Source organism: Nomascus leucogenys, chromosome 22a, assembly GCF_006542625.1.
Source record: "Nomascus leucogenys isolate Asia chromosome 22a, Asia_NLE_v1, whole genome shotgun sequence".
Taxonomy (NCBI): domain Eukaryota; kingdom Metazoa; phylum Chordata; class Mammalia; order Primates; family Hylobatidae; genus Nomascus; species Nomascus leucogenys.
Genome location: NC_044402.1, coordinates 56119734 through 56143785, shown reverse-complemented (window position 1 = coordinate 56143785; position 24052 = coordinate 56119734). Strand labels below are relative to the sequence as shown.

Sequence of the window (24052 nt, the reverse complement as noted above, 5' to 3'; positions counted from 1 at the left end):
TCCTACCCGGGCCTCCTGCTCTAAGCCCAAACCCGCTCACACTGGGCAGGAAGGGGATATGGGGCTTGGAAACGTCAAGCCTCGCGTCTCTCTGGTAGGCCCAGAGAGCTCACCCCAAGGCAAGACCACAGCAGTCACCCCAGACCTCTGGAGAGAGGACGCACAACAGAAAAACAGAGAGGGCTGAAGCACACACAGGACAGGCAGGGGGCATCTCAGGAAGAGGGGAAAGAATGTCACACAGGCAGAGGGAGAGGCCACCAGAGGCTAACAGCGCTCACGGTCACTTCGGGGAGAGTGACACACAAGACAGCAGGAGGCGTAAAGACCTTGACTCCAGGACTAACAGACGGCAGCGGTAGGTAGGAAGGACGGTGGGTGGTGCAGGTGTGACAGTAACAACAGCGATTACCGGGGGGCAGCGGCACCTGGGGTGCAGAGCAAAGCAGACACAGACACAGGGATGGTGCAGTTACTGGGGGCTGCCTGCAGGCCGCTCTCTGCAGCCCCTTGATGGCCTGCCCTTGGGGGAGTCCAGCGAGGGAGGGGAGCAGGAGCACCAGAGGCCCGCCGGGGCCAGAGGAGCTGCTGCCTTTCCAGGGCGAGACCTGGCAGGGGTGGGAGACAATTAAGGTCATTTCCCTGTAAGGCCAGCTTTCTGGAAGTGCCAGAAGACCCTCCTCGCGCTGGCCACCCTGAGCCCTTGAATCCCTGGGTCCAGGGAGAGGGGGATCTTGGCCAGTGGGGCCCACGTACTGCAGATTTCCTCACGCCGACCCGAGGCTTAGGCACCGGTTTGGAAGATTTTGTTTCAATCATCTCAGCTGCAGAGGCGCCCACTGCCCTGGACTTCTGGGCCTGCAGGGCCAACTGATAGGCCACTTCGAAGGCCTGCCCCAGCGTCAGGATGATCTCGTAGGTCAGGTTCTGGGAGGAAGCAGATCACCACTTAAGCGCCTCGTTCAGGAGCCGCTTCACCCACTCCTGCCCTGTCCTCATCCCCACCCTGAGCACACAGGCAGCATCTGGGGTAAGAAGGGAACACTGGTTTTGAAAAGACACAATTTGAGCGTAACACACTGTTTCCTTCTGCAGGATTTCATGTGATAGAGACACCAGGTAAATGCAAAAACTGCTACCAGCTGAACCAAGCCCCCAGGAGATACACAGACACCCCCCCCCCACCCCCACCACACCTGGTGCCATAGCTTCACACTGGATATGCCCTTCCTCGCAGGGACCATGTGTCCCCCTCTAAGTCAACCCGGAAGCGCTCCTACCTCCTTCTGCTCTTCCCTCCTTTCCCTGCTTTTACTCTCCCTAGGTCCCTGTGTTCTCCCCGCTCTACACAGGATGTGGCCGGGAGCTGGGCTGCGGGGAGGGCAGGTGCACACTGCTGCAAGCCCATAGTAGGTCTTTTCCAAGGCAGGGTGCCATGCCTGCGGCAGTACTTGGGTATTTCTTAACCATTTAATATAAGTGGTGCTAGTGCTTTTATTTTTAATGTGTCACCGACAAAGTTTGTGAGTGCTGTGCCCCAACTCCATTTCCCCATAAACCCTGTGGTCTTTATTGTGTGATTTTACACAGCACAGTGATTGTTAGGAGCATGTATGTGGCGTTACAGCAGAACTGAGTGTATGTGGGAAAAGTCAGCAACAGGTAAACGCCACTGACTGTGCTGTGTGGACCACCTCATCCATCTCACAGTGGCCCCTGAGGTGGGCCACATTATATCCCCTCCAGACAGATGAGGAAGCAGGCAGACGTCATGTTTCCAAGCTCACACAGCTAGCAAGCGGCAAAGCCTGGTTCCTCCTAACCTTCACTGGCCCAGAGCAAACAGAGGACTGGGGTGGATGAGGTCCCGGAAGTGTGGGGATGCCCAGAGCTGCCTGTATTCCAAGAGCCACAGATTCTGGAAGCAGCTGCTATCCCTGAGGGCGGTAGACACCTGGACCCCTCTGACTTCCTCCTGGGGTGAGGAGGCAGCCTGGGGCCACTACCAGGCTTTGTTGCAGGTTAGAGGGAACCCCCGCCAGTGGGCTGTCATTTCTGGTCTGCTCCCTGTGGGCAGCTGTGTGAGAATGAACTCTCCTCGGCCCTGTGACACCCAGAGCCAAGCCTCAGCAGGAATTTGAGGGAAGATAATCTGCCAAAGAGGGCACCGCTGCCCCTAAGAGGGAAGTAGAGGGCATTTCTGGGAGGCAGCCCAGCCAGAGGTTGGAGAGCTAGGGCAGGGAGCCGGGGCAGACAAACGCCTTGCATGACCCAAGAAAACACTTGCCAAAAAGCTGGAAAGTCAGCAGCAGTGGCTCACGCCTAGTATCCAGTTATGTGGGAGGCTGAGGTGGGTAACTCGCCTGAATCCAGGAGTGCAAGGCCAGCCTGGGCAACACAACGAGACTCCACCTCTTTAAAAAAAAAAAAAAAAAAGCTGGAACCCCTTGTCCCCAGTGCCCTGGGCCAGTCCCTGTTCCCTCTGCGCGTCAGTCTCATCACTGTGAAAGGGGACCGGCCTGGAGTGCTGCTGGGCTCCATTCATGAACCAAACATTTGCCAGGCACTGGCCAGGGACCAGGACAGTGCCGCATCTGTGCCCTGCAGTGGGGCTGGATGCCTCAGGGCTGCAACCCAAGCCCACCCCGCCCGGCCCCAGGACCCCACCCACCACATCCACAGTGCTGAACACATGGCAATAGTGGTGGCTGGTCTGCAGGTCCTTGGTGATGTAGGCAAAGGTACAGAGGTCCTCCGGGTCCTGGGCCGCACAGGAAATGTTCCGGATCTCGTGCTCTGCGATGACGTTCTGCTGGGGAAAGCCGTGTTCTGGAATTCTCAGGCTCAGGCATGCCTCTGGCACCCCCTGCCTCAGCCTGTTACCATTGTCACTGTTCTCTGTCCCAGCCCAGAGTATCAAGCAAACCCCCCTTCATCTTCTCATTTTGTTTACTGGTGGGGGTGGGGGTCCCTGATTTTGGTTTGGGGTCTCCACCCCTGACCACAACTAAGGCAGTAAAATGTTCACACCCAACCACAAGCTGTCTCCAGCCTCTCCCACCCCCCACGGTGGGGGCAAAGTGGGAAGGGTGTCAGGAAGGTGGGATCCCACACGGTGGCGCACAGGGGGAGTCCTTTGCTCACGGAGGGAATCACACCTGTGAAGACCTGTGAGCAGGCGCGTGGCCAGCGGAGCCCAGGTGGCGAAGCTAACAGCAGTGATCACTAGGGCGGGGACGGGGCTGACAGCAGGCACCCAGGCCAGCAGATGAGAGACACGCCTCTTGGCGAAGTGGGAAGTAGTAAGAGGACTGGGGACCCTCTAGGGAGATAAGGGATGAGAGAGGGCAGCCGGGTTGCTTGCCCTGGAGCCCTGTGGGTCTGACAGGGATGTGGGTCCCATTCCCGCCAAGAGTCCCTGTAAGCAGCACACCTTGTTGGAGGCATCGATGAACTTGACACCTTTGTATGTGATGGACAGGATGATGGTGGGGATCTTCTTCATGTGCTCGGTAGATTTCTACAGGAAACAAGGGGTGGCCCTGTCAGTGCCCCTTCTCAGGGCTAAGCCTCCTGGGCTTCCACAGGTCCCAGCTTCCCTCCCTTCCTTACATAGTGCAACAGGGCCCAGGCAACTGCAGCTACTGCCCCCATTGCTGCCTTCTGCTGGCCAGTCCCATGGCACCCTCCAGCCCGCACAGGCACCCTACCCGCATCTTGGCACAGGCATCTTGCGTGGATTCTGTCCCTCGCAGATCTTTGATCAGCATGGAGCCCAGATACTGTGGGGGCAAGCAGTGGCCAGGCTTAGGAAATCCTGCGTTTCCATGCAGGGGTGACCCAACCAATTTGGTACTGTCCCACAATCAAGTAGTTATCCCTCCCAATAACACCCCCTCTACTGCCCCAGCTGGAGAGACCCTCCATTCAACTCTCTGGCTAACGGACCCAGAGGCCTCCACTCCTTCGCCTTAGCTGCCAAGAGTGGCTGAAGAGTGGAGAACAGCTCAAAAGCCCTGGGCCTGGCTTTGTGGAGTCCCTGCTGGGACTTGGCTGCAGGTGCCTGGCAGAGAAGGAGCAGGGAGGCCGGCCCTGCTGGGAGGGCAGGAGCAACTCACATTGGCTTCATAACCACAGGACTCGAAGATGAGTTTCTCTGGCTGGTGTTGCCAACTCTGCACTGGGGCGTAGGGGGCTGCCAGGCTCGGGGGCCGCAGGGTCAGCTTGGCCTCACGGTGCTCCTCCTGCAGAACACACGCAATTGGACACCTGCTCCTTGCTCCAGAGGAGCACACGGGCTCGCTGCCTGGCTCCAGCACACCCAAGGGTGAAGATGCCAGTGACCTTAGCAAGTTCAAGGGTCAACTGGAGATGGCAGGGGGCAGACCAGCAATTCAAACACACTGCGGGAGAGGGCAGGTGCTAGCCACAGCAGAGGCGCAGCAGGGACCCAAACCGCCTGAGAGCAGGGCTCGGGAAGGACAGTCTCTGTGGTGTCCGAGATGGGTCTCAAAGGAGATGGGAAATGACCAGAGAGGAGATGGCAGAGTCTGTGTGAGGGGCACAGGCTGCCAGGCTGTTCTGCACAAAGACCAAAGGAGAGAGCAGCGGCCACGAGACCCTGGGACGCCTTGGGGGCCAGCCCAGGGCGGGAGGGATCTTCACAGCGGGGAAGGCAGTGAAGTGCCCGTGACTAAGAATGCATTTCAAATGGATCCTTCTGGCAGCAGCTGGGGGGTGGGGGAGGCCACTGCGGTCCAGGTGAGAGATCGTGGGTCCCTGCCCAGGGCGCTGGTGGAAGGAATGGAGAGGAATGAAAAGATTCAGGAAACACAGAGGCCCTCCCTTCCCAGCAGTGGGCAGAGCCTCTCGACAGCAACCAGAATTGCTGGACAATGTGTTTAAAAATCCTTTAGAACTCATGGCTGTGCTTGTAGAAAGGGAAGGGAAGTCCCCAGAGCCAGAAGTGAGAAGTGAGAGTCAGAGAAACAGGCAGCAGTGAAGCTGAAGTTCACCCGGAGGGGCCTGAGGGACACCTGCCAATCCTGTGTCTGACAGGCCAAGAGGACAAAGGACAAAGCCAGGGTCCGTACAAGGACGGAGGCAGGACAGGCAGGTCCTGAGTAAATCCAGGACCCCTGGAAATGATGCCCTAAGAGGGTGAGCCAGGAGTGTGAGACGGGCCCACCTCCGCCAGGGCTGAAGCGGGCACCGGGAGCAGAGGAGGCGTCTCCAGCAGTGCCCCCCATGGGGCTGCAGGCAGAGAACAGGAAGAACAGAGTCTGGTCTGGCTGCGGTTTTGCTGGGCAGGAGGAAGAGAATGCTGCGGAGGTGAAGCTGCAGGGAAAGCAGTTCTGGGGAACAACTCGGTAAGCAGAGAAGGAAGGGGCCAAGAAGGAGCTCAGAGAGGCCAGGAGAGCACAGGGGGCTCTAGGGCCAGCAGGGCAGGCAGCGCGGGACGCAGGAGGCCACAGACAAAGAGCAGACAGGGGATCTGAACCCCTGAGGGAGGGAAGTACAGGCCACAGGAGTGGCCCCAGCAGCCGACAGTGAAATGAGTTGTGTGGCCTGAGCTCGGCACCATGGGTGCTGGGTGGGCCTCACACAAGGCGGCTGGGTGTGGGCGAGCAGAGCAGGCTGGCGCCTCCTGACTCTGGTGCCAGCCCAACTGTGCTTGGGTATGGGGCAGCAGGTGGTTCTGGGAGGGCCTGTCCCGCCCAGAGGAATGAGGTAGAGCCTGGCTTGCACTTCCACTCCCCATGCCCCACCTGGATCCTGAAGCGCTCCGCTCGGGAGGGTGCTGCAGGGTCATGGAGACTGTCATGGCGCCTCCTGCCTGTGTCCCCTGGAGGCAGCAGCAGGTCTGCCGACCGCCCAGTGCAGGAATCATTCTGACTCAGCGGGGATGACGTCTGGGACAGCAAATCTTGGCACTGTGGAGGGAGAAATCCAGGTGGAACTTGCAACCCTCGGCCCAGTGCCTGACTACAGGTATCAGCCAGCCCCGCTGGTTAGGACGGCACAGGCAGCGGCACCGGGAGAAGCAGCAGGGAGCGAAGGGGCCAACACCAGAGGGGTGTCAGGTGGCACCACGCAGCCACCGTCCACTAGTGCCCCCCGAGAGGGTGGGGAAGCCACTTTTGCATTTATAAAAGATTAAATCTTCTGTCCTGATTCATTGCAGGCCTCTGCACATGACCAAACAAAGCACCCACCTGAGAAAAAACGTAGCCCTGTCAGTCAGGACCCTAAAGCCACTGTCCCCCACAGAATACAAACCCGGCTTCTCAGTGTCTATATCTGAATGTTGACATGGTTCCCAGAGCAAGGCTGGGCCTCCACTTTCTCATCTGTAAAAGGAGGATGAGCAGGACCCACTTCACGAAGCCCCTGAGGGTTCAATGGGGTGAGACCTGCGGGGCAGGCCCAGTGCACCCGAGGGCTCAGGGAGCGGCTGCTCTAGTTACCGCCATCCCTGCATGTTCTGGCCTGGGGCTGGGGGAGAGCTCTTCCCCTCAGCTGCAGGCTCTGAGTCTAACCCATTTCTGTAGTCAGGAATTTCCCGCAGGAGCAACAGATCATTGGTGAGGTTTTTAAAATGCAAGCTGTCTTAGCCACCCCAGCCTGGGAATTCGAACTCAGATTTGGGGGGTGCCCAGGAGGCTGCGAGTCCTGGCCTTTTGGATTTGTCTCAGGTGTTACCCGATCCGGCCCCTCCCTGTCCCCAGGCACAGAGCTGAGTTCAACATCCAGGCACGGCCTGGTGTTTTCCTACTATCCCCCAAGTATTATGTGTTTGATCGGCCATCCCCAGATAGAAACAGGTGGCGGGGAACTTCTATAAACCCCCTCTCCTGTGCTCATCTCTTCTTGTTGGAGCTGCTTTCTCCTACACTACAGTGGTCTCTGAAGAATCCTAAATAATTCTATGTAATTCCTACAAATACAGGGAACAAACATACATTCCTTTCTGTCCCTCCCCGACTCACCCTCAGCTGGGAGAATCTGGGGGGTTTCTGGGGCGGCTCCTCGTACGGCCTGTCTGCGAGGGAGGCAATGATGCGCTTGCGATGGCCGAGCAGCTGGACCTTCAGGACCTGGGTGATGAGGAGCAGGGAGGTGACAGGTCAGGTGGCCAACTCACTCACAGTCCGCTCCAGCCCCCAGCACTCTTCCGCTGGGCCAGGCTGCCCCTAAGGGAAGCTCAGACTTCTGGAGGGTCCAGGCCGGGCCATGCAGGGGCTACTCACGTTGACGAGCTCCAGCTCCCAGAGGTTCTTCACGGTGTCGATGGAGCTGTAGCCACTTGACAGGAAGGAATGGACATAGTCCTGCAGCCCCAGGGAGTCTAGCCAGGAGGGCACGCTAGGGGGGCTGTTCCCGTCATAACCCAGAGCCTTCACCTACAGGGCAAGGAGAGGGCAAGGAGGGAGGTGAAACTGACATCTCAGCACTCACAGGAGAGGAACTCGGGGACCATGGACCCAGCCAGCTCACACAGACTGTGGCCAAGGGGGCCCTGTGTGTTTGGGTCCTCAGCACCTTCGAGTCCCTCACTTCGCACAGCCTTTCCTATCACTTGCTGGTCTCGGCTTCCCCATGGGGAAGGCAGGAGCCGCTGGAGCACCGACAGGGCTGGAAGACGCCCTAGCAGACAAGCCTAGGTAGGGAGGGGGGTCTGCAGAACACCTCCGCCCTGAGCTCCGCTGAGGTCACGGGCCTGGAGGGACAAGAGAATAGTGTGTGCCCTCAGAGCGGGCGCTTCTCAAACTTTGGACAGGTAGAAGGGACGGGGCCACTGGATTCAGCACAAGTGCAGGGCTGAGGCTCAGGCCCACCAGCTCCTGGCTCCCCGGGGAAGATGGTACCTCCCTCAAGCCCACTTGGGGAGGGGCCCGGTGCCAGGGCTCAGTGCAGGCTGGCCTGGGCTCCAGTGAGCCAGACAGACCATGAAGGGGGCTCTGGGTGAAAGGCCAAGCCAGTGGGTACCAGGCTCCCGGGCCAGGCAGACCCCCGGAACCTCCTCATGACCCCGGAGGAGCCTGCTCCCTGCCCTAGGGCTCTGCTGACTCTCCAAGGGCCTTAGGGCGTAGTGAGGAAGCCAACAGGGTTGGGTGCGGCCCTTCTGGAGCTCCTAGGGTAAGGGGTAGAGGCCCCGCTATGATGTGCGTGTGCTAGAGCCCTGTTCCTCCCCTGTTCTTGGTGCAGGTGGTGCTAGGGAGGTGGCCCTGGCTCCGCACAGGCTGAGGCTACAGGGCCGGCGACGGTCACCTTGGGCAGGGAGCGTGCCGCCTGGAGCAGCTTCCGCCGGTGCTGTGGGTCGCTGATGCCGATGTCCCGCAGGTCCTGCTCTTCCATCACATTAGACCCCTGAGAGCAGAAAGGTGGATGTCAGGGCCCCTCCTGGATGGACGCCTGATGGCCCTGAGGGGGTCAGGTGGGCCTTTCAGGGCCCTGCACCAAATTCTCCTTCACTGCAGGCACCAAGAGGGCACGGGAACAAGTCTGCCCAGACTGCCCACGTCCATCCGGGTGGCTCCCAGGGGAGCTGGGCAGAGCTAGGGCTCCAGAATACGCACAGGGTGCTGAGGCCGGCCAGGGCATACAAGGGTGGGGGCGTCGCCTGCCCAGGCCCAGCCACAAGCCCCGGCCCGAGTGTGTGTGCATTTTTCTGGGGAGCAGGTTCCATGCATCCAAGATAAAGAACTAGTGGACTCATCCTAAGGTTCCTCTTAGACAGGATTTTATAATTCTAAGGTTGTAACAACCACCTCAGGCAGGTGGCTGGTGACAGAGGTGGGTACCCGAGGAGCCAGCCTCACCCCAAGGAGGAGAGAAGCCTCCAAGGGGGAGACTGTCAGAAAAGGGCATCCTTGTCCCAGGGAGAAGGGTGGGTCAGAGCTGAGCCCAGTCCGCGCTGTTCTCTGCGACCTCCACCTGTTAATCCTGTTAATCTGTTTTAACAGATGAGGAAACTGTGGCACACAGAGGTCAGAAATTTCTTGACATCACACATCTAGTGGTGGAGCTAAGATGTGACCCCTGGCAGCCTGACTCTTTCCTTCATGCTCCTGGCCCCTGCAAGGACGTCTCTAATTACAATAGTCACAAGATAGTGTGAGCAGATTTAATTTTAAAATACACAGTATGGCCTATGATACAAAATTCACAGGTCCTGCCCATCCCTCAGCGGCTGAGGCCCTCGCAGTTGCAGCTGCTGCCACTTCCTGGACGTCCCCAGAGCCCAGCTGGGCACAGACAGGCACGTGCCTGCACATTGCATTTTCACACAAACGCCATTGTTGCACGCGCTCGGTGCCTTGTTCTTATCACTGAATACACACAGGAGATTGTTCTGTAGCAGTGCATGTAGGCCTACCTCCTTTGGACAAGCTGCAGCATCATCTAGGTTAGGAATATGCTATAATTTATTCAGCCAGTTCCCTGTTTAAGGACATTTGCTTCAACTTCAGCTACTGCACACAGTGCCACATGAACACCCTCCCCGCGTGTGTCATGTCTAGGCCTGTTATGAGGAAGGGTTTCTGCTTACTTGAAGGGTGTGTGTGCTTAACATTGACAGCTCTTTCTGCTTTTCTTAGTGACGGCAGTGCTAGATCCCCCCACCATCAGCAACGCAGTAGGGAGAGTCTCACTGCAGTTTCAATTTGTACATTTCTTATCGGAGTAGGATCATCTCATCCAGAGGTGAGGCTGAGCATCTTTCCACGTTTTATCTATCCAGCATTTCCAAAGCACTCCCTCCCTACTCCACGCTGGACCTGCCCAAGCCATTTAGTAATAGGGACTATTGTGGCCAGGTGCAGTGGCTCGCCCCTGTAATCCCAGCACTTTGGGAGACTGAGGCAGGCGGATCATGAGGTCAGGAGCTCCAGACCAGCCTGGCCAACGTGGTGAAACCCCGTCTCTACTAAAAGTACAAAAATTAGCTGGGCCTGGTGGCAGGCGCCTATAATCCCAGCTACTCAGGAGGCTGAGGCAGGAGAATCATTTGAACCTGGGAGGCAGAGGTTACAGTGAGCCGAGATCACGCCATTGCACTCCAGCCTGGGCGACAGGGTGAGATTCCGCCTCAAAAAAAAAAAAAAAAAAAAAAAACTATTGTTATTCCCACCCTACAACTAAGGAAGCTGAGGCCTCCAGAGCTCTGGTGACTTGCCGAGGTCACATGGTAAGTGCATTTGGAGCCAGATTCAGCCCCAATGCTGTTGTCCACATGGCCCTGCTGCTGCACACTTGGGGACACCCAGAGCTCCTTGAGTTAACTTGCTTATAGCCTTAGAGTTTGTTTTTTTTTTTTTTTTGAGACAGAGTCTCGCTCTGTCGCCCAGGCTGGAGTGCAGTGGCACGATCTCAGCTCACTGCAAGCTCCGCCTCCTGGGCTGATGCCATTCTCCTGCCTCAGCCTCCCAGTAACTGGGACTACAGGCGTCCGCCACCACGCCCGGCTAATTTTTTGTATTTTTAGTAGAGACGGGGTTTCACTGTGTTAGCCAGGATGGTCTCAATCTCCTGACCTCGTGATCCGCCCACCTCGGCCTCCCAAAGTGCTGGGATTACAGGCGTGAGCCACCACGCCTGGTCGCTACTGAGTTCTGACCACGGTCCAGCACTGTGCTAGGGGCTTCACACCCATGACCTGCAAAAATCCACCCCATAAACCTTTCAGATAGGAGCTGCTCACATTACACAGAAAGAAACTGAGGCTTGGAGAGCAGACTGGACTCATCCAAGGCCGCAGTACTAGAGCATGGCAAAGGGACTGCTCAGGCCCCATCTGACCAACCCCAGTCGTCTTCCTTGGCTCTTCCTGCTGGGGAAGGCAGGGTGTACTGAAGACAAAAGCAAAGTGTGGGGGTGTGGGCAGATGCCTGCCAGACAGCAGGAGCAGGACACCTGTCCTGGGCTGGGGCACAGCCCCTGCTGAGCTGAGAGCCAATGCTGCCTCCCTCTGTAGAATCCCATCTCTCAGCATTGCGCATAAATGCTCCTCCCAGGACTCCCCTCCTGGCCACCTCTTCTCCACCTCTCGGGGAAGGGACACTGTTCCTTCCTTTTTTTTTTTTTTTTTGAGACGGAGTCTCGCTCTGTCGCCCAGGCTGGAGTGCAGTGGCACAATCTCAGCTCACTGCAAGCTCCGCCTCCCGGGTTCACGCCATTCTCCTGCCTTAGCCTCTCCGAGTAGCTGGGACTACAGGCGCCCGCCACCACGCCCGGCTAATTTTTTTGTATTTTTAGTAGAGACGGGGTTTCACCGTGGTCTCGATCTCCTGACCTCGTGATCCGCCCGCCTCGGCCTCCCAAAGTGTTGGGATTACAAGCGTGAGCCACCGCGCCCGGCTGTTCCTTTCTTTTTAACTGTACAGAATCCAATTCTTAGAGGTGAGTGGATTCGGAAATGCCAGGGCCTCCAATAAGGGAGAAACAGGGTCAGGATGTGGGCCCAGGCCTCTGTATACACAGCCTGGGCACTGTGTCAAGGGCCAGCCTGACTCTGGGAGAAGCCAGCCTGGCCTATTGGAGTTCAGTAAAGGACTGGGTTTGTAGAGTTGCCCATGATCGTGGCTGGGCGCCCTTCCTTGGTAAGGCACATGTGAAGCGTCTGCCATGGTGGCTGTAATTAGTGTCACTTTCCATCAACCTAAGCCATTTGAATGCTTTCTCCTTCCTGCGAGTATCTGTCACTGGGCTCCACCTGAAGATGCAGAAGGCAGCTGAAATTGTGGAGGCCCAGGCGAATGGAAGGCGCATGGCAAGGGAAGGCCTGGGTCGGCCCTGGGCGTCCTGGGAGAGCAGGAGGCAGGAGAAGCGGCAGGGGCTACTGCAAGACCCACACTGCTTTCTTCCTGGCTTTCTCCAGTCCACTGGGGCTCTAACATCTTCAGAGCCTTCCTGCCCATGTGATTTTAGAAGAAAAATATCCTTTTGCATCTTGAAAGGCATCTCACATGTTAATATTTTGCTTAACTGCAGGTGAGGTCTTCATTCAACAAAGTGGCAAAGGCCTAGGAAGGGGACTGCTCGGGAGTGGTGACACACTGGTGTAGACCCTTTCAGCCAAAGGGGAAACAGGAGCTGTCCTAAGTTACCACTGAGGGTTACAGGGCAGCCCTGGATGGGGAGGGGCCGGCCTGGGCCTTGGACTCCCTCTCCCTCCACACTGGTTGCTGGCTGGGCTGCTTTCTGCAGCCCTGTCTACAGGATGGGGCAAATGGCAGGGCCGCAGGAAGGCTCCACGAGGCCAGGGTAGGTAGGCGTTTGCTTTGACTTTAACGGATCTTCTGGAAACAGGACCCTGACACATCCAAACCGCAGAGAAGTTCTGACTGGGAGCGTGTGGCCAGCTGGGAGGGTGTGGCTCTGCCAGACAGCATCTGGTGCCTCAGCGGTATGAACCAAAAATAAAACCATCAGCCCCCAGGAAACTGAATGGACCCCTCCTCTAGGCCAAGGGGATCCCACAGAAACCTGAAAAACTGGTTCAGGCCATGATGGGAGGGGGCATTGGACCCGCCTCATTACACCCTCCTCCCTGTGGAATTCAGGCACAACAGTCCCGCATTATCATTAAAGCAGAGATCCTAAGACTGACCCGAGCAGACTCTGCAGCAACAAGACACCAAGTGCCAGCCTAACTCCAGGTCAGCATCCCACGACAGACAGCAGCCCCGAAACAAAGTATTTCACCCCCAAATATAACAAGACACCAAGTGCCAGCCTAACTCCAGGTCAGCATCGCACGACAGACAGCAGCCCCGAAACAAAGCATTTCACCCCCAAATATAACAAGACACCAAGTGCCAGCCTGACTCCAGGTCAGCATCGCACGACAGACAGCAGCCCCGAAACAAAGCATTTCACCCCCAAATATATTTCTTTAGCATATTTTGAAATGGCCCTGGAAAGCTGCCTCTTGTGGGGGAAATTTACATTCTATAGAGGATTCCCTTCCCTTTGATTTCACACATTTTAGGGAGACACAAGACATCAAGCGATATATGTGTGGTTCAGTCTGGAAAGGAGGGACAACTCAAAACTGAAGTTTGGGGGTGGCGGCCTTACAGGTCACAGGTGGATTCAAAGATTTTCTGATTGGCAACTGGTTGAAAGAGTTTATCTAAAGGCCTGGAGTCAATAGAAAGGGGTGTCTGGCAAATCAACCTAATTAAGGTTGATGACAACAAGAAACTAGGGGAATGAGTAGGTCTCTGTAAAATACACAGAGAGGGGAAACCCTGGAAAGTGGTTGGTTGCAGTTGTGCAGTAGTTAAGGACTATGGCAAGGAGTCTCAGGCCAAGCATGTCATCGAAGAGTCCTTCAAACGCAAGAAATGAAGAAAATCTTTGGCACAGAAACACACACACACACACACACACACACACACACACACAAAAAAAAAAAAAAAAAAAAAAAAGAAAAAAAAAGGGGTGTCTGGGTTAAGATAAAGGCTTGTGGGCTGTGCACGGTGGCTCACGCCTGTAATCCCAGCACTTTGGGAGGCCGAGGCAGGCAGATCACGAGGTCAGGAGATTGAGACCATCCTGGCTAACACGGTGAAAACCCATCTCTAGTAAAAATACAAAAAATTAGCGTGGTGATGGGCACCTGTAGTCCCAGTTAGTCGGGTGGCTGAGGCAGAAGAATGGCATGAACCCGGGAGGCAGAGCTTGCAGTGAGCCAAGGTCGTGCCACTGTACTCCAGCCTGGGCAACAGAGCGAGACTCCGTCTCAAAAAAAATAAAAATAAAAATAAAGGCTTGTGGGGACCAAGGTTCCTCTTATGTAGATGAGGTCTCCTAGGTGATTCGCCCTTAGAGGCAATAGATGGCAAATGTTTTCTGTTCAGACCTTTGAGAGGTGCTAGACTCTCAGCTGCTCTCTTCAGGATCAGAAAAAGACCTAGAAAGGGAAGGGGTGAGATGGGCAAGGAGGCTTTCTAGGAAGATGGGGGTTAAGCTGGGAAAGAGTTGGTGGAAGACCCAGCAGAGAGGCACCAGGCTGCAAGAGCTGAAAATGACGACACTGACACCAATACCAGTCATAGTCTAAACACAGGTGACAACTATTGATGGCCCTGTAGGGCCAGATGCAATGGTTCAGTGCCTATAATCCCAACACTTTGGGAGGCCGAGGTGGGAGGACTGCTTGGGTCCAGGAATTTGAGACCAGCCTGAGCAACACAGTGAGACACCCAGTCTCTCTCTTTTTTTTTTTTTTTTTGACAGAGTCTTGCTCTGTCACCCAGGCTGGAGTGTAGTGGCACGATCTTGGCTCACCACAACCTCCACCTCCCAGGTTCAAGCGATTCTCCTGCCTCAGCCTCCCAAGTAGCTGGGATTACAGGCATGCACCACCAAACCAGGTTAATTTTGTATTTTTAGCAGAGACGGGGTTTCGCCATGTTGGTCAGGCTGGTCTTGAACTCCTGACCTCAGGTGATCCACCCGCCTCGGCCTCCCAAAGTGCTGGGATTACAGGCGTGAGCCACCACACCCGGCCTGACACCCAGTCTCTTAAAAAAAAAAATTAGCCAGGTAGGGTGGTGTGTACCTGTAGTTCCAGCTATTTGGGAGACTTAGATGGGAGGATCACTTGAGCCTGGGAGGTCAGGGCTGCAGTGAGCTGTGACTGCGCCACTGCACTCCAGCCTGGGCAACAGAGAGAAACCCTATCTTAAAAGAAAAAAAATTATTGTCAGCCCTCTGTGTTCTAGGCACTAGCTAAGTGCCTTGCACTAATCTCATTTAATCCTCTAAATAGCTCCACTGTAGACAGGGGTGAAAGCCCCATTTGACGGAGCAGGAAGCCTGATCCAGAGCCCGCATGCTGAGGCCTGTGGGTGGGGCAGGGACAAGGGATAATAGTGGGGGTTGGGGGACTGCAGGAGGGGGGTCCAGCAGATAAAAAGCAGTTTGGGAAAGCAGGCTTCATTCATAACCACAAACAGAAAGCCTAGCGTGTGGGGGATGTCACTCTTCCCACTCTTGGGTCTCCAGAGGGAGCCTGGGAAAAGGCAGAGGGCCCAGCGCTCACCTACCCTGAACCAGTGAGAAAGGCCTGGGACCACCCTATCACCTGCCCGGCTCTGTCTTGGAGAGCCCAGGGAAGGAAGGGTTGGGTCTTGTGATGAAATCCATGGGCCGTGGTGTGGAGGGGCAGTCCTGGGCTCACCAATGGCCGGACGTCAGCCCTCTCTTGCATTGGACCTTCACCCAAACCAAGGCCACTAGATTCTGATGGCAGAGTGACTTGCGGCCAGAGCTGCGCCAGCCTGGACTCTGGCTCCAGACTTTACACTCAGCCTGCAGCCTCCTCCAGCCTCCTTTCCATGTTCAGTCTGCCTGTCTCTTCTCAGATGGTCACTTTGCCAGTTCCCCTGACTGCCCCATCAGTTATAGAAAAGTCAAGGCTGAACTCTCCTCTCTTGGAAGAGAAGAAATGAGACAGAGCTATGACCCTGGACTGACAAGGTGCTTCTCCCTGCAGCCCTCCAGCCTCTCCCCTCCACCACCCATTCCCTTTCTCAGACTCAGCGATCAGGGCACTGTGGGAAGGGACCCTCCCAAGAGGGGAGAGGGGAGAGGGGGTATGTGTCGGGGAGAGCCTGGACACACGAGAAATTGCAAATTATGGCCACAAGGGCAGATTCCGCTAACCAAGAGTAGGGAGGGCAGGAAGAGCTGAGTGCGGGGACAAAGCCACACCCTTGCTGGATTGAGTTTTGGGGTCTGCCTATTCTGGGAGAGGAGCTTCCAAAGCTTAGTAACAAACCCCGGGCAGATGTGGGAGGCATGGCTGGCCTTGCCCTTTTCCCTGCCTGCTCCTCCCCACCCCAGAGCTTCCCCAGGCACAGGCTGGTTCACCGTGACACTGTGACACTGACGCTGTTTCTGCCTCTAAGAACGTGATGGATTTCTCCTGGTCCTCGTTCTCTTCCCTACACTAAAAGATTCTTTTGAGTTTCTTGAATAATACAAGTTTATTAGTAGAAATATTTGAAAATAGGCCAGGTGCGGTGGCTCATGCCTGTAATCCTAGCACTTTGGGAGGCTGAGGCGAGTGGATCACCTGAGGACAGGAGTTCAAGACCAGCCTGGCCAACACGGTGAAACCACATCTCTACTAAAAATACAAAAATTAGCTGGGTGTGGTGGTGACAGCCAGTAATCCCAGCTACTCAGGAGGCTGAGGCAGGAGAAATCGCTTGAACCAGGGGTGGGGCAGAGGTTGCAGTGAGCCGAGATTGCGCCACTGCACTCCAGTCTGGGGGAAAGGGCGAAACTCCGTCTCAAAAAAAAAAAAAAAAAATTGAAAATGAAGTACAAAGAAAAATGTAAAAGCTACCCATAAGTCTATCACCTCAGGGGGAAACAAGGCCACTATCCGGTGTATCTTCCTAAGTTAATTAATTTTCTTAAAAAAGGAAGATTGGGATCACTTCTACCGTTTTGGTATATTTTTCTGAGCTATATATTAGGAAAAAAACTTTAGCAAAATTGGGATTATAGGCTGAATGCAGACAGTTTAATTTTTCTTTTTTTCACACCACTTGCCACCTGTTTCTTTAACCTGCCTCTTTTCACATGCCCATCTATTGCATGTGAATATCCCCCGTGACATTTCACTGTATTTATCAACACCTGTGGTGACTGCACCAACTCAAGCACGCCCGTCACTCACCCTGCCACTGGGCACTCAGGCTTCTCTGGCCTTTGCTAATGCTGGCCGGCTGCTACTACAGGTGGTTTATGCAGTCCCCAGAACACGTTACTCGGCACGTTTGTCTGGGGTGCAGGTGACTAAACACAGACCAGGTTTCTGGTCTCAGCCAGGATCAACTTCTGAGGCTGGGGCTATAACGGCCATGGCGCATGGGCCCGGAGAGGAGGGGGAGCACACGTTTTCTCCCAGTCCCAGGGCATCTGCTGTGGGGCTGGCCCGGGGGTGGGGGCAGGGGCAGGAAGAACCATCGGGAGAGGGGACAGAAAGCAAAGAAGAGGGGACAGGGCTCTCTGATACTCACCACTATGGCCCCAAATCTTAATAATGATGGGAAATAGAAGCCATGCTCCCTGAGGCCTGCGTGCAGTCACCCACCTGGGGCGAGGGCGTTCCCAGTACCAGCTATTATGCAAGGCAGCTGTGGTAGAAAGGGGTTCCAATCCCGGTTCAGCTGCGCAAGGTTCTTAAGAAAGCAGGGCCTGCTAAACAAGAGTGGAACTACCTGCCTCGCAGGGTTTGGTACCCAGCATCAGCCTGAGGGCAGGAGTTAGGCACTCAGTGGCTGTTTTGTTCATCTGCTATGCCAGGACTCTGCAACAGAATTTCCCACAGTAGCCCCACATTGACATCCTACCCTCAACCAACAGCTGGCAGAAGGAGCAGGAACCACTTGGCCTGACCCACCCACAGCTCTCTGCTTTCCTATCCCATACCCCAGCCAGCCCTTGGCCTCACCTCAAGGGATAAAACTCAGTGGTGACAGCCACCAGGAAGAGGCAAGTGTTACCAGTTCCTAAGGCCTCTGCAGGTGACTTCTGAGGCCCTCGTTATCTGTCATGTCATGGGAAGGGCTCTCAAGGATGGTTGTGACAGCACACAGGTTTGGGAAACTCTTCCCAGTTTCCTGAAAGCACCCCCCCACTCTGACCCCTGTTCTCCCAAGCAGGTCCTTGGTGCCCCCATTCTCTCTGTGGGCAGACATCCCACTTATCTCCTGCCTGCCATCCTGAAACACCTTCCTCTTTGAGGTCTTGGCTGAGATCAAGGTGCCACCGTCACCCCCAAATCAGCTGTGTAGATCTGCTGGGACCAAGTGAGTCTGGAGTCAGAGGCTTGGTCCCAAGACCACCCAAAGCAGCTTTAACTCATGGATCTGAGGACAAGACTGAGACAAAACCAACCTCTGCGACCTGCAGAGAAAGACTCTGCTGCCCACTGCCTTTATCAGAAAAGCACCCCCTTCCCACCTTGCGTCCTTACATGCGGTTTTGCTCTCTGACACGATGTCACCACACATAACACCGTGTCCTCTTCGGAGTTTATGCCTCATGAAGTAAGTAGGTCAAATGAAGGCCCGCATGACAGATGACGAACGGGGAGGAAGGTAGCCTGCCGAAAGTCACACAGGGCGGGGACCTGGAGGAGAACCCAGCTCTCCTGACTCCTGGTCCAGTTCCCTTTGCCACTAAGTAGACTCTTGAGTTCTCTCGAGCTTCCCCCATCCAGTTTACTTAACTACCCCGGAGCTTCATAGAGAGCAGGGTGGGGAGGAGGCGGGCAGAAGCAACGGGCCAGGCGGTGGTGGTGGCTGCACAGGCCCAGAAGAACTTGGGGGGCCTGAGCCAGTGCACAGAGCCGACCTGCATCTCATTCCTTGCCAGCATCTTTCTCAGCGTTTGGTTAAATGGCTCCCAAAAAGCAGTGGGTGGAGGTCTGACCTGGACCAGCCCGGGGGTGAAGTGCCAGGCTCCAACCTTATCAGGGCACATGAGCATGAGCCCCAGGGGCTGCACCTTCCTGGGAAGGGAAGATTGGGAGGTGGGAGCACCACTCCAGGTCCAGGGACGTGGCTTCCAGTCCCAGCTCCAGGCCGCCTGAGGGGCGACAGTGGGCACATTACTGTACTGAGAGCCCGCAATGTGGGGTTTGGCTGAGTGAGTACCTAGACATTCGAGGTGCCAGGAAACACGCCTCTGCTGCTGCTCTCAACGAGGCCAGCAATCAGGAGCGACGGAAGAGGATCTGTCAGCCAGCCCAACCCCACTTTAAAGAGTAGTTGGTCAAATTAGCAGGCACGAAAACAGGCATTCAGAACGTTCCCAGAGTTCCTTCTGCTGTAAAGGGGACTGGAGAAGTCCAGAGCAGTACCTGGGGCAGTCAGAGGAGGGCTCCTGAGTGATTCCAGCTGGTCACCTGGGATGCATGCGCTGCAGTCAGGCAGTGAAAGGGAGGGGGAGCAAGAGGTGCACTCGCTGGGAATAGGCCCCAAGTGAGCCTGCCCCTTGTCTCACTTGCTAAAAGGGCTGCCCTTGGCCAGGCTCCCAAGACCAAGGGAGGGCCTGGCAGAGATGGTGAGGCCCTGATGCAGCATCAACTCCTGGGATACCGAGGAATTACATTCTTAAGTGACTACAGAATTTAGCTAGTCCAGGAGGCCGGATCCACACTTGTCTAAGAGGACAAGTCTCAGCTCCACTGATCCTCCTATTTAAGGCTCTGCTTCAACTGGGCAGGCAATTCCAAGACAGCAGTCAGCTCATGGAGTGCTGTGCAGGGAGATGGGATGGGGGTGGAGGTGAAGGCTGGGGAGAGGGCCTCTTGGCCATGACCATTCTGATAATGGTGCCCAGTGGCAGCTCGCTTAGGCTGGCAGTGGCCTCTTGGGCCTGGGGTGGAAGAAGGCAAAAGGAGGGATGTCATAGAGGTGATGACAAGCCCCACTGTTCATGTGAAGCTGGTTTAGAGGGCTGGAGAGTGAGGAGCAAATCCAGGGGACAGGAACAGGAAGGGAGCCTCAGGGGCTCGGGGACCTGGTTGGAAAGTTTCATAGAAGCCAGTACAGAAGAACCTCTTGGCCCCAGCTTATGCCTTTGGCCTCTCTTCACCTGTCATCTCTCTCCAACACGTAGGAACAAGCTGGCATCACCTCAGAAACAGACAGGAAGACAGCGGGGGCCTATCTGCCACGTGGCAGGAGCCTGCAGAGAAAGAAATTGACGGGAGGAGCAGGCGGCCTCCCATCCGGCCTGGCCGACTCAGTGTCCGTTTCTAACCCTTCCTGAGCCTGCTGCCAGCCTCATTTCCATCTTCCATTTGTCCACTGCCCCAAGCCATGACTGCCTCCCACACGTGGGCTCTCAGCCACGCCCTGGATGTCTAAGGTGTGCCTCACTCAAGGGGCTTTTTGCCTGGTGTGGGGCACTAGCAGAGACCATCCCCCCATGCCCAGGGCTCAGAGACCTTGGGACTCTCCCACATGTGGCTTTCGAGAGCCCTGAGGTCAGGCCCAGCTATCTCTCCCGCCTGGTCAGGGCCCTGCCCGTCACTGCCCCCCAGCAGCCTCCTCCCTCACAGAGACAGGTCGGCCCGTCTCAGCAGGCCTTTCCTCTCTCTGTGATCTTTCCAAGCCCCACCATCTCTACGAAACCCCTGGGACAGACAGCAGAACCCAGAGGTTCAAGGTTGGACTTGGCTCTGCCACTTGGGCAGCAGCAGCATCTCTGCCATCCAGGCCTCCTCCTCTGCTGGTGGTGCTTGCCAGCCTCCGCTGCACTTGACACTGGCTGCTCTTTTATGTGCTTTGTTTTCCCAGCTGGACCATCAAGTTCCTTAAGACACCTACGTTATTTGCTTTTCTGATTTCACATCTATTTATGGTAGGAAACTGAGAAAAACGATTACACTCCAAAGAGGAAAATGAAGCCCCCTGGAGCCCTCCTGAGATAGCCACTGAAAACATCTCGGCTCACTCCCTTGCACCTCCTATGCATAGATGTTTTCTTTTTCAGAAATTAAGATCATATTGTGAATTTCTGTGTCAGTTTCTTCACTCAGCACTACAAGGTAGACATTCCCCACATTAGCAATTCTTTAAAAATGTGGTTTTTTAAATGTCTACTTAGCACTCCAGCATCAGGACCACCATCGTTTATTCAATCAACACTTCTGTGAAGGGCGTCAGGCTGAGTGAAGGGCGTCAGACCTGCGCTAGCACGCCCGAAGCTACACATTTGCCAACCACCAATTACCTTCCTTCCGCGCTGATTAAATGCATTTCCTCCCTTCTCCTAAGAAAGCCCATTTCCTGTGGATAAGATTTGTGGTGAAAATGGAACCAGCTACGATGCAGGTGCAGTGTGGTGGGCTCGTGGGCTGGCTGGCTGGCAGATGTGTGAGCCACGTTTCCCTCTCTCCTTGCGTCTGGTGTCAGTTCCGCCATCCTAGGGAGCACCTGGCAGCCCCCACTGCCCTGGCGCTGCCCCTCTAAATCAAAGGTCCCTTCTGTCTGCAAGCAAGAGAGTGTGGATAAAGTTCAAGCTGCCTGCCTGTCCAGCTCAATCACCACATCACAGGAGGAAGAACAAGAGGGCATGGCACCTGGAGGCCGGGGCAGAGGTCTTCAATTTTCTGAAGGGCTTGAACATGTTCTGTGTGGTCCCAAAACGTAAACCTGGGACCAAGAGACAGAAGCCACAGGAAACAGATTTTGACTCAATATAAAGAAAGCTCTACATCAGCCAGTACAATGCAAAGAATGAATGGGTTACTTCCTTACAAGGTAGTGAATTCCTTGTCACTAAAAAGCCATCATGGCAGAGACTACTTGGAAGGGATTCGGGCAGAGAGGGCGATCAGACCACATGGCGTTAAAGTCCCTTCCACTCTGAGAGGGAGCTGTGTGATGTACATAAATGCCCTGTACTTCTCCTACGACAACTCGCGGGGCCCTATCACAGGGAGATCCCACAGCAACACCTCGACTGTCAAACAGCCTCGGTTTCCAGATGCTCCTCAGACATGTCCAGCCTGGCTTCCTGGAAGCTACTTGTGCATCTTGTAGAAGAGTCTCCAGGGCATTTCAGAACCAAGGGAAACACTGCAGCCTATTGGAAACCTAACCACATGGGATCCACCATAGCTAATGTGATGTAAATTATCCACATGCAATGAGGGAATATTTCAATAACAGAAACGCTCCCCTTCCCGTTTCCTTCTTTTTTTAGGCTGCTAAAACATAATTTGGCTGACAGCCCACCTGGCCATTCACACGTGGTTACCCAGGATGCTGTGCACAGCAGGCCACTCTAGGTATCTGAGGTCCCGGCTCAACCGAGGGGTGCTCGATGTTCCTTCTTGTACAGACTCCACCTGCCAGCACTGAGAGCCCCTGGAAGGACTGAGCTGCAGGCCGCCCTCAATGAGGGTCCTTCCAGCATAGGAACAGACGCATCTTACAGAGGCCCTGCCCTGTGCATGAAGCTTTGGCCCAAGGCCACACTTCTCCAAAGGCCTACTCAGCTGCTCTCTGCTCCAGTCCTACGGAGTCTCGGGCTATTTGAGAGGTAGGAACCCTGTTCCTGCCAAAATCAGCAGAAGGAGGGGTGGGAAGCAACAGCTCAGCCCCTAGCATCTTGAAGTACAGGGAGAGAACACCCTAAGACCACCCTCACTTGCCCATCTGACGGCCAGCCTGAGGAAGGAGTGAGCTGAGAGAGGGAAGGCCCCTCAACACTCCAAGCCAGGGGCCAACCTGGGTCCCCACGCATTGCCTGAGCCCCTGCTCCATCCCGAGTTTGTCATCCTTCCCCGAGGAACGAGGTGAGTCAGGAGTTAGGTCACAAGAACCATAAATACACTCAGTTTAACTTTAAAAAAAAAATTGCTATTTTAAAACTTGAGATTTCTAAAAGCTGAAAATTAACTGTCCCAAAGCTGGCTTGGGAAGGGTGCTTTGTTGCACACCACAGTATCTTTTGCCCTGGAGTTGGAGATGGCTCTGGGTGAAGTGGGTCCCTCCTGGAAGCCTCAGGCCAGCTCCCTGGGCAGGCCACTATTCAGGAGGCACCAAACACAACCCGACCAGCGAGAAACCCTCAGAAGGTGGTGCGAGCTGCATGCTGACTCTGACCCCAGCCCTCAACTGAGGCAGCGGGGCAAGGCGGGCGCAGGTGAGAGAGATCCCCTCGGAGCGGGTGGGTCTAACTCAAACCAAGATGACTCAGGCTAGAAGGTGATGTAATGCACATAGGTGGCCAGGACCCCATCCCTGTATCCACAGAGAAGAAAGAGGCTGTGCAGCAGAGTGGCTGGAGCCTGATCTCCAGATCCAGAACACTGGACACACATTTCCACCCTGCCAATGACTGACAGTGTGACCCTGAGCAAGTGACCTACCTCATTTCCTTCATCTGGGCAATGGAGATTAATACGAGTCCACATCCCAGGGCTGCTGGGAAGATTCAATGAGCTAATTCATGCAAACCACTAAGAACGGCGCCAAGCACATAGTAATAGCTAGTAAGAAGTATCAGCGACCACTAGTGAGAAGTGTCAGCGACCATGATCACTAACTTCGGCTCAAATGCCTGCTCCTGGGAGCAGGCCTGGCCCATGCAGATGCCTCAGGAAGGGCTTCCAAGAGCGGGACAGTGACGGGTACCCTGCTCAGAGCTACTTTCTGAAATGACAGAGGGTGCACCAGATCCTAAGCCCAGGGTCCTAACTGGGTCCCTATTCTGCAGGGATCCAGAGGAAACACCCTGGTTTCTCTTTTCTTTTTCTTTTTGGCCCTTTGTGTTTTGTGAGAGAGCTTCTCAAAGAAGCAACCAATTCTCCAGGCCATCAACTCAGCCTTTCCTCTGGGCCGTCTCTGAGGCCAAAGGTACATCAGGCTGTGTAACTCTGGACTCCACTTCAGGCACTGGGCCTTGGCTGGGCAGGGAAGGGGTCTTTCTGCGGGAGGCAAGGCTCCTTGTTTCAGTGACAACTCACTTGACACCAAGTTTTGAGGAATAAATAAAACTCCTCGTACCCAGCCTTGATGGGATACACAGCCAGGGAGCGGACACAGGGCTGAATCAGGGACCCTCCTTCTTGGGATGCAGATCTGCAAAGAGAGCTCCCTCTGGAGCCGTTACTGAGGGAGAGGGAGAGTTTGGGAAGAAGGCACACACCACCTGGCTGACTTCCTGGTGGCTGAGTGACCTCGGTGAGCTTTCCCTGGGATTCGGGTCTACGTACTGTTGCAGACTCCTGTGGGGCCAGAGGGGAGGCCAGGGAGGCCTGTTTCCACTGAGCAGCACCCTGCCATTGAGGAGGCCTGCAGCCACTTACCAGGAAGCGGACATCGTCAAAGCCATTCAGAAGCAACTTGCTCTCATACTGCTGCAGCCCAATCGACTCCAGCCACTCTCCGACACTCTGCTCCAGCGTCCGCGAACCTGACGAGAGAGGAATCGGCAGACGCTTGAAAAGGGAAAAACCATTAAGGCGGTAGCAGCGGCACTCAGAGGAAGACAGATGGCATTG

The 24052-nt window shown here is 55.4% G+C and overlaps 1 protein-coding gene across 8 annotated transcripts in view; it reads right to left on the bottom strand.

The window, feature by feature from the left end:
* The window catches only part of ANKS1A (ankyrin repeat and sterile alpha motif domain containing 1A), a 204557-nt gene that overhangs the window by 4696 nt on the left and 175809 nt on the right, over positions 1–24052 (bottom strand). For all 8 annotated transcript variants that reach the window (XM_030802657.1, XM_030802656.1, XM_030802653.1 and 5 more), the window contains 10 exons: positions 23858–23964; positions 8272–8370; positions 7251–7403; positions 6990–7097; positions 5769–5933; positions 4119–4244; positions 3711–3782; positions 3434–3520; positions 2672–2809; positions 757–927 (listed from right to left, as the gene is read on the bottom strand). In XM_030802657.1, coding sequence (XP_030658517.1) covers positions 757–927; positions 2672–2809; positions 3434–3520; positions 3711–3782; positions 4119–4244; positions 5769–5933; positions 6990–7097; positions 7251–7403; positions 8272–8370; positions 23858–23964 — 1226 coding nt within the window. The remainder of the gene's footprint in view (positions 1–756; positions 928–2671; positions 2810–3433; positions 3521–3710; positions 3783–4118; positions 4245–5768; positions 5934–6989; positions 7098–7250; positions 7404–8271; positions 8371–23857; positions 23965–24052) is intronic.